We start from the raw sequence: 10,503 nt of genomic DNA on the forward strand, positions 1-10,503 counted from the left end.
TTGATGTTGGCTGATTTTAATCACATACTGTATTTGTAGCGATGTCGTGATATAATGTTTAGCTTTGATGTTTTTAAGTAGTAAACTTATTCACGTTCAATTGCAAGACAGTATGCCTAAAAAAAGAACCCCTTCATATACACACATGCATGCACCCTCATCTTCCCTTACGCACACACACACACACAGGTTGCTAGATTACCATAGCAAATAGGCTCACCCCAGAAATGATTTTTTAGTAGCCTAATGGTAAAATGATTTGTTAGTAGCCTAATGGCAGGCTATTTTTTAGTAGCCTAATGGTAAAATTATATGTTAGTAGCCTAATGGCAAATGCTGCAGGTGTAGAAATCTACATAAAACAGATATTTACTTTGATGTCGGGTCTAGATTACAGCATGAAACTTGTTGTGCATATTAATACATTAAATTGCTTTCCCTCTTCTCTGGGCTTAGTTTTGGAGCCAAATGTTGGAGTTAGAATAAATACCTCTGTGCCAGTTGCTTGATCATTTTACAGCTATGTCATTTTCGTTATGCATTATTTGTTTTGGTTGTTTAAAAATGCAAAAAAAAAATTTATCCGAATAATGGATCAATAAAGTGCTAGATTAATCGATTACAAACAAGAATCGATAGCTGCAGCCCTAATCCCCTCTGAGGTGAGTGTGTGTGTGTGTGTGTGTGGGGTGGTGTTTCTGTGTCTATATCCCCTCTGAGGTGAGTGTGTGTGTGTGTCTGTGTTTATACCCCCTCTGAGGTGAGGCCTGTGAGTACTGCTTCCCTCTGTCTGCCCTCTGGAATGAGAGTCAGGAGACTGGAGTAATGAAATCAGGACGCCTAGTGACCGAACACAGCAACAATACCTCAGGACTAAAAACTCCCTGAACACTCCAACAATAACAATACCTCAGGACTAAAAACTCCCTGAACACTCCAACAATACCTCAGGACTAAAAACTCCCTGAACACTCCAACAATACCTCAGGACTAAAAACTTGCTGATGTTAGTGATGTTATGTTTGATGAGGAAAAGGACCCATAGACTGCTACAGTTGCCCAGAGTTACCTCAGGTTCTTTCACCTATAAACCACATCAACTGTTACCATATCAACAGCAACCATAAGCCGCTCGCCATAGCAACCCTATATCTCTCCTAAAGCTCCTACTAATCGCACTTGTTGGTTTTGTCTCCTCTGACTCCCCTATTTATAATCTCTATACGGCCTATTTATACCCTCATCTCCGCATTCCTGAGCCCGGAGCCTGAATCGGTGTGTCCAGTGTGTTTTCTAAACAAATGGAGGCACATCCTGACACAATCAGGGCCTCACATCTTGCATTACTCAGGACTGATCGGAGGGCCGTGGGCTGTTTTGATTTCTGGACGTTTGACCACGTAGCGATGGTGACTCAGGGAGACCCAAACAGAGCAGCGGAGGCAGGCAGCTGACGTTGTGTTCAGAAAGACCCTTGCCCTTTTTGAACCCCCCCCCAATCCGCTCTCCGCCCCCCCAAATCCGCTCTCAGCACCCCCCCCCCAATCCACTCTCAGCACCCCCAATCCACTCACCGCACCCCTTGATCAATGGCAAAGCAAAAAACTGATTTTTGAAGTGTTTGCAAATTTATTTTACAAAGCTGAGAAACGGTAGCCTGGCGGGGCCATCCTATATCATTGAGATGTATAGTCTGGCATCGAACCATTCACCTCGCTTAATCAAGGGCAGAGAATTGTCTTTCAAACTGCCTAGGCATGCAATAGGCCAGCCTTCGACCATATCCATTATCCGATTCGGCAAAAGCGGCAAATACATCCTTCTTCGAAAGTAATGACTTAAGTGCATTGTGTTGCTCAACTTTCAAAGAAAAGCACAAGTCCAACTCCTCCAAAGTTGATGCCAAGCGCCGATTCAAACAACAGCTCTTAGTTCGCCATAGCCACCTTCCTTGTTGTTCACAGTCGCAGGACTGTCGTTATCCTGTTAAGCCCGCCTTAAGACTCTCTAACAAAATAGAGCGCTGTGATTGGAGAACATCCACGGTGCTAAGCCAATGGAAATCCCTATGGTTCGATACTAGATGTACAGGCTGAGCAAATTAATTTGCCGCCGCTAGGGTGCGTCTAGATTTCTAGGCTAGAGAAACGGCAATAAGTGAAACAAAAAAGAAAAAGAAGAAAATGTCTGAATGCTTCCTGAATGCGCTGGATCTCACGTGGATGTTGTTTGTGTTATTGTACAGGTGTAACACCACCAACCCCACCCCTTACGATGAGATGCGCATCACCTTCCTCAACCCGACGAAGGACTCTGTGTCGGACACGGAGAGCATCCCGAGCCCCAGCACCTCTCCGGTGATGCCACGACGCCACTACGGCGAGTCCATCACCAACCTGGGCAAGGCGGGCATCATGGGTAAGGCCTGACGTCCACCGCTGGAGTGTGCCCCCCAAAAATGGCAAATTATTGCCCAGGCAGATAATTGACCAGCCAATGTGCTGACATTCACACTTTCACCACCAGGGGTCTCTGTGGCACAGCTGCTCTTGACTCGAGGAGCAGAGAAGCCGGAGTCAAGAGTCTTGCTTGCAACAGCCTTCCTGTTGTTTGTATGTATGTTCATGTATCTTTCTATATGCACATGTGCGCACAAGCATGTGTGTGTGGATCTGTGTGTCTTGGTTGGTCGGGTGGAAACGCATGAATCCATGTGTGAGTATGTACTCACACATTAACAAAGTCAAAAGGGAATGTTTTGTTTCTTGCATAATTGTTTTCCTTCTACGTGATGACAGCATAGACGGTTGATGAACTGAGAGTATTTATTCCAGAGTCATTTCTAAGGAGTGTTAAGTGGCAGCTGTTCTGTCCTGGTGCCCTTGGAGTGATTTCTTCACTCAGTAGTAAACGCTCGGGGAGAGCAGCAGGATCTCTCGTGCTCCGCTTCAGAGGCTTCTGGGAAGTGGCAGAGCTGCAGTTCTGACGTAAACGGATCAGTACTGCCATCATGTGGAAGTCTTTAGGAGGTGCACCGTACTGCCGTCATGTGGAAGTCTTTAGGAGGTGCACCGTACTGCCGTCATGTGGAAGTCTTTAGGAGGTGCACCGTACTGCCATCATGTGGAAGTCTTTAGGAGGTGCACCGTACTGCCGTCATGTGGAAGTCTTTAGGAGGTGCACCGTACTGCCATCATGTGGAAGTCTTTAGGAGGTGCACCGTACTGCCGTCATGTGGAAGTCATTAGGAGGTGCACCGTACTGCCATCATGTGGAAGTCATTAGGAGGTACACCACAGACTGCTAGCATCATGCCATATCCAGAGCTGTCCAGAAACAGCCACTGTCATAGTCTGGTATAAACCGGTTTGATGAAGGAAGTGATTTTGAACCAAACTTCTCCTTGATAGCTGGTGCTCTAGAGCACCGGTTAAACCTTTGAGTTGTGCTACTAAATCAGGCCCTGTGTTGAAGTGTTGTTGGGCCTGATTGCATGATCGCTGTTTGACTGGCAGTGCAGTCACAGTACTGGTTTCAGGAGCTGGTCAATCAGTGGAGCAGTAGCCAAGCTGTCCGTCCCTCTGTGAGACTGAAGCCTCCATGTGCAGGAATGGTGATCTCTCCCATAATGCAGAGTGTTCTTCTCTGTGCTGCCCAATGCTCTGCTGTGTTCCAAGTTCTGCTGTGGTGGTCTGTGTGGAACCCACATGTTCTCCACTTTATCTGGGTGCTTGAGATTTTCTCTCGGTTCTCTAGAATCCACAGCAGGACAGGAATTTGTGAGGGATTTCACACTTGGCCAGTTAACTTCAGCAAAGTACTGTTGTGTTCCTGGGTCCTACAATTATCTTGATTACCAGTTAAGATAAACTGTAGATCAGGAGAGCTTCTTGAAACTATCTTGAAGAAAACCAAAGTACTTGTCTGTGTAAAAGTTTAAAATGCCTTTATTTTAAAGGATAAATCCTGCGATATTTCACATAGATCTCCGTTTCTCAATGTCACCGAGTACTGTCGGTATGAAAGAAACGGCAAAAGCAATCTGTTCTACCTAGCTCGAGTTTCTAGTTCCAACAGCTAAAGCGGCCAGGCAGCTACAGCGCTACATGGGGGCATAAACATGAGGGCTCACATAAATGCCCCCAGAGTGTAGCGCTGTAGCTGCCTGGCTGCCACTATTTATTTGATTGATTAAAAAACAGAACTTCAGCATCTAACTTTCTTTGGTTTCCTGAAGAAGGTTTAATCATGTAGATTTGCCTATTAGAATAAAGACATTTTAAAACTTTTCTATAGACAAGTGCCTTTTTTCCCCAAGATTTTTGCATATCTTCATTAAGATCTGTTGGTTTGAAGACCAGGTTTCCTGTAAGAGTCAGTTCCGCTAATTAGCCAGCTAACTACCACAAGAGGCCAAACCCACCAACAGCCCAATCGGCACAGTTTCCCATCGATGGTAAACATGCTCAGTGGTGTCTTAACGAAGAAAGAGTCTAAAGCGCTTGGAAGTTCAAAAGATCAATTATTCAAAAGTGCTACAAATTAATTGCAAAGGAATTCCAGGGTAAAAGACTGGCTGTTCCTCTGGTGCTCAAAAGATCAAGTATTCGAAAGTGCTAAAAACTAATTGTAAGGAGTGCTGCTAGAGTAAAGGACTGGCTGTTCCTCTGGTGCTCTTCAGTTAGGGATCCAAGAAGTTGCTGGGACTCGATCCAAAGTCTGAGGCCCTCATGAGAATTAAATAAAAAGCCTTCATTCTCACGTGGCTTTATGTTTTTTTAAAAATGCTTGCACACTTCGGCTTGATGCCTGACAAAGTGGTGGCCTTTGGGTTCTCTCCACAATTCAACAGGTGATCACATGGCTAGCAGCCTATGAGCACGCAAATGGGTTCTCTCCACAATTCAACAGGTGATCACATGGCTAGCAGCCTATGAGCACGCAAATGGCCACCTGGTGAACTAAGTCACATGACACATGACTAAGTCACATGAAGTGTTTGATAAAAGCACTGCACATCAGAATACAAAAAACGTTTAGTGCAAAAACATTACACATGTAAGTACAAAAACACGTATAAATAATATACGTATTAACGTATAAAAGTACAACAGATATTCTCCAGAGCAAACACAGTTCAAAGACTGAGAAATAAATACAGAATTCTGAATAAATATCAGAGAGCACTTTCATATGGACATTCAAAAGGGCTCTTTGGTGTTCTTTGGGAACCCAACTCTTTTGTTTTTGTTTTATGAAATTAAATAAAATGATAAATATATGATAAATATATCATGATTGAAACTTTAAAAACATATTATTATAAGACTTCTTATCAAGACAAATTGACAGCCACATTTGCTTGTTTTAAACACAAATGTGCTTCGATTTGTAATAATTTGCCATCTATTTGGAGGGCCATTTCTTGCAGTGTGTTGTGCTTCAACCCTTAACATATTGCCTGTAGTGTGTTGAGTTAGTACATTGCATGTAGCGCCTGTGTGTGTGTGTGTGTGTGTGTGTGTGTGTGTGTGTGTGTGTGTGTGTGTGTGTGTGTGTGTGTGTGGTGCTCACCCGTGTGTGTGTGTGCGCTCTCTCCGTCCCCAGGCGCTGCCAGCATCGGGAAGGGCATCGGGGGCATGATCTTCTCCCGCTTCTCGCGCTCCAGCAGCCAGCCGGCAGGCGTGGGCACGGACACCGGGCTCTCCGAGAGCGACGAGAAGAGCCAGGACCAGGAGCCCAACCCCAACCCCAACCCAGCTCAGAGCCACACACACACCCACACGCAGAGCCAGTCAGCCTACGGCCTCTCCACCATGTCCCAATCCACCTCCAACTCCACCATCATGGATACTACATGTGAGTTACACACACACACACACACACACACACACATACACACACACATACACACACACACACACACACACACTCCACCATGTCCCAATCCACCTCCAACTCCACCATCATGGATACTACATGTGAGTTACACACACACACACACACACACACACACACACACATACACACACACATACACACACACACACACACACACTCCACCCTGTCTCAATCCACCTCCAACTCCACCATCATGGATACTACATGTGAGTTACACACACACACACACACATACACACACACACACACACACATACACACACACATACACACACACTCCACCCTGTCCCAATCCACCTCCAACTCCACCATCATGGATACTACATGTGAGTTACACACACACATACACACACACACACATACACACATACACACACACTCCACCCTGTCCCAATCCACCTCCAACTCCACCATCATGGATAGTACATGTGAGTTACACACAAACACACACACACACACACACACACACACACACACACACACACACGTCCCGTCAGCTGGTTTAATGAATAGTTGTGGCAATGGCAGGACTTTTACTTTCTGAAGCCAGACTTTTACACCTCTGATTTGAAGGTAAAATAACTACATTGGCTGTGTTTCACACGACAAATACTTAGTTTAAGTATATAGTGCAGAGAACGCAAAAACAAAACAAAAAAAGTACCCGGATGACAAAAAGTTCAGTGTGGATACTACTCTCACTAAATGCCAACGGACGGCACTTCCGGTTTGTGTTTTAAAGCTGCAGTTGGCAAGATTTTTTTGATCATATTCACTGAAACCGACACTATGCTCCGACAGAACAACATAAATCAGCCGGTTTTGCAAAAATCCACAGCTCCCGGTTCTTCTGGTCCAATCAGAGCAGGGCTGTGTGAGATTTGACTGTCAATCACAGTCTGGTGCTGTCTGTTGCGCACTGACGAGCACAAAATCGAGAGGGTGCTCGTGGTAGTGGGGAAGGGACATGAGAGTTGTAAACATTCAAAATGTTGGCTTAGTCCCCTTAATCTGTCAGACTTGCCAACTGCAGCTTTAACATAAGTGTTCCTTTTGGGACAATACTAACCATTGAAAAGTCTGCACTAGAGGTGTACTGACTGAAGTGGGTAATAGCAGTGTACTGACGGAAGTATGTGCTGAGTGCACACTAGCAGTGTACTAATCTGGGTACCCAGAAGTTTGCATTATGCTGAACGAACTTCTGGGCCAAAACCTTCACAACCGGAAAACAGCTACTTTCAGAGACGCCCACTGATCTCACTTCCGTCGTGTTCATGGGGAAAAGTTCCTACTGAAACCAGTGCGAAATGGCTGCCGATGCAAACGTAATTGAAGCATGTTTAGAGTCGATTTTTTAAGAAATTGAAGTTCGTAACAACATTTGCTTTAAACCTCTGCAGAAGTTATGTCTCATTTGCAAAGGCAAACTAAACGCCATTGTATTGGTTGTTAGTCCGCTGTCGGCGGTATTTTCATGAAACACCCAGTACATGTGCATAATCACAAGGTCTGCCACCTCTCTGCGATTGGCTAGTGAAAAGGCTTTGTTCCCAATCAGAGACATTCCCCCGCCCTATTTTCTCCTGAATCCAGGCGTGTTCCTCTAGACTAGCAGTGTACTGAGGGAAGTATGCGGTTTGAGACTCAGCCATAGTGTTGTTTTGATATCAGCATCCATGTGCAGCTGCTGCTGGAGCTGCTTTATCTGCCACTGTGCTCACTGTGTGTGTGTGTGTCTGTGTGTGTGTGTCTGTGTCTGTGTCTGTGTCTGTGTGTGTGTGTGTGTGTGTTTGTTTCAGTGGAGCTGGAGCATCGCATCGACTTCGAGCTGCGCGAGGGCATGGTGGAGAGCCGCTATTGGTCAGCAGTGACCTCGCACACAGCCTATTGGTCAAACCTGGACGTAGCGCTCTTCCTTCTCACGTTCATCTATGAGCAGAGACAGTCCGCGCAGTCACCGGAGGAGCCCAGCCACGAGTCTGCCTGATGGGGAACACTGTGGACACACACACACACACACACACACACACACACACACACACACACACACACACACACACACACACACACACACACACACACATCGAACTGTGGACCTATTAACTCACTTACTCACCTATTCCCCTTACAAACACACACACACACACACACTCACACACACACATTCAGACAGACACACGCTAACATATATGGCACTGTGGACACACACACACAGTAGACTGTTCCAGGTCATCCTGGTGTCCATCCTGCTCCCTCCATACGTTGGACAGTCCGTCTCTTCTCCTCTTCCACTAAATGCTTCAGTCGCCTCTCTGTCCCGTGAAGGACTGTGCAGCTGGTCAGATGTCTTCTCTAAGGACGCACGCCCAGAAACACCAGCATGGATGATATGGATGTGGGCTCTGTGTTTGGAGAGGCGTTTACCACGGTTGTGTGTGTCTAAAACCATGTCCTGGTCAAAAACATCTGGACCTTACAAAAATGCATATTACCAGAACTGTGTATCAGCTACAATGGACCTGATGACAAAAAAGTGACACACTTGAATGCACACACACACACACACACACACACACACACACACACACACACACACACACACACCCTCTTCTTTGATGTCCTCCTATCTCTCTCCCATGTATAATCTTCCTGTGTCAGGGAGCATGACCTCATGTAGAACTCTGAGATGGAGGAGAGTGATGATGGCCGAACCTGTGCAAAGCAAAACAAACTTCTGTAACCATGGTAACCATGCAAACATACAATACAAATGTCAAAGGGGTCAAAAGATGTATTTATTTATCTAGAAATTAATATATTTCCCTATGAAACAGTCTTGCTCAGTTAAGCTTCCGTTTTTTTGTTTTTTTTTGCACCATTTTGACTAAAGTGAGACTAAAATGTTTAAAAAAGCATATTTTTACCTTTCCTATTCCAGATTATAGTGGACCTTGATATAATCAAGCATGAAGTAGCTGTCAAACATCTCACCAATGTTTAACGACAGAAAAGATGTCTTCAGATTCTGCTCAAAAGCAATGCCCTTTTTTTTTACTTCACAAACTGATGGTGCTGATATTTCAGCCTGCTGGCTTTCCATGAAGTAGATCTACCTTCTCGTCTTTGTTTGTCTTGGTTGTGGTCTGCGCTATCTTGCCATTGTTGAGATGGCACACTGGGCATTTATCAACTCCCCTGCCTCGTTACAGTAGATGGCCGCTCAGCAGTGCATCTTGGGCCTGCTCTCGTTAACTGCATGCATGTCTGAGGCAAGCCTATATAGGGCTGTGGGACTTCTGTTTTCACTCTCTTGAAAAAGCATCCAAAGCAAAAGCTAGCTGCAGTCCAGCTCGCTGTTTCTGCTGTAGAGTTGACCGCTGTGGACAGGTCCGACGTGCTCCTTACAGGGGCACCAACAACCCTCTTTGGGTCGCGCCGATGCCGGCATTTACAGTGGCCGTCCAATTGCCATGACGACAGTGTGGCTGGAATCAGCATCTGCGTGGGGCGTTTAGAAGTGGTTTGGAGGTCGTAATGGCCCCTCAGCCAGCCTTGACCAGATCCCACCCTCCAGCGCACTCTTGAGTGGCACTGAAAAGGTCACGCTGTGTGTTTTCACGGCTGAGAGACAGGAACACACCACTGGGAGGGAGGGCGGTCAGCGTCGTGAGCGGCTCGCCGGAGCAGTGGAATTGGTCCGTCATGCGACTGCAGGTCATTCAGAGGCCGCCAACACTTTCTGTCCCTTTGATGAGGTCCACACTAGAGACAGAGACGTGATTGGTCACTGGATCAAGATCACGCCAACCTTGAAAGGTCATCCGAGGTCAGTCAGTGCCACTGGGAGACATGTCCAATCCATTGTGTGGCTAGGTCAGCACATAGAGGGAGATGACCAATACGTTGTCACCATCCTTCGTGCCATTTTCGAGGACCAATCAGAGATGTTATATTTCAGGTGTTGGCATGCGATTGGACGGTGAAAACAGAGCATTATTATAATCACTGCACAAAAAGTCAGCCCTTGGTTACTACTGTTTACATAAACACTCCAAATCACTTAAACTGAAGAGAATATATGTTTTGTAGTCTTGACCTTTTCCGTTTAAATCTTACGGCAGCAATGAAGTCTGTACTTGTCCTGGAGTGGGGCGCCACACCACGCCACGCGTCCCTGTCTGTTGCTCAGTGTGGAAGATGGCGTGTTTTCGTTGTGGGGACGCACAGATAAACCCCCGCTAAAGTCTAGGGCTCCGATGTTGTCTTCTAAGGACCTCTCAGGTGTCAAAAGAACTAATATGCAAAGACACTGGTCACTGGTAAGGGCTGTTAACGGTGGCCGATTGGTTACAGAGACATGCATTTATGTTAATATAGATTACTGTTTCTTAGTGTTTTTTTCCATGTACATGATTTCACTGGAAGGGCAAGTAGAAGATCCATTTATTTCTTTTTAAGACTTTATAATGAAGAGACTCCTGTTCACATGTAGACTGGTTGAACTGTTTTTGTGTTAGTTTGTTTGTTTGTTTGTTTTGTTTTTTATGTGATGTGTTCATCTCATCGTTGTTCTGGAGATCTGTTCCGATCCAGACTCTT

The 10,503-nt window shown here is 45.6% G+C and overlaps 1 protein-coding gene across 1 annotated transcript in view; it reads left to right on the forward strand.

Annotated features, from left to right (window-relative positions):
• The window catches only part of ddhd1a (DDHD domain containing 1a), a 45,167-nt gene extending 37,180 nt beyond the window's left edge, over positions 1 to 7,987 (forward strand). Inside the window, 3 exon segments of the mRNA XM_048241108.1 lie at positions 2,246 to 2,418; positions 5,608 to 5,859; positions 7,704 to 7,987. Coding sequence (XP_048097065.1) covers positions 2,246 to 2,418; positions 5,608 to 5,859; positions 7,704 to 7,891 — 613 coding nt within the window. The 3' untranslated portion in view covers positions 7,892 to 7,987.
• The last annotated feature ends 2,516 nt before the right edge of the window (positions 7,988 to 10,503 follow it).

The sequence above is a fragment of the Alosa alosa genome, chromosome 1 (genome assembly GCF_017589495.1).
Source record: "Alosa alosa isolate M-15738 ecotype Scorff River chromosome 1, AALO_Geno_1.1, whole genome shotgun sequence".
Taxonomy (NCBI): domain Eukaryota; kingdom Metazoa; phylum Chordata; class Actinopteri; order Clupeiformes; family Clupeidae; genus Alosa; species Alosa alosa.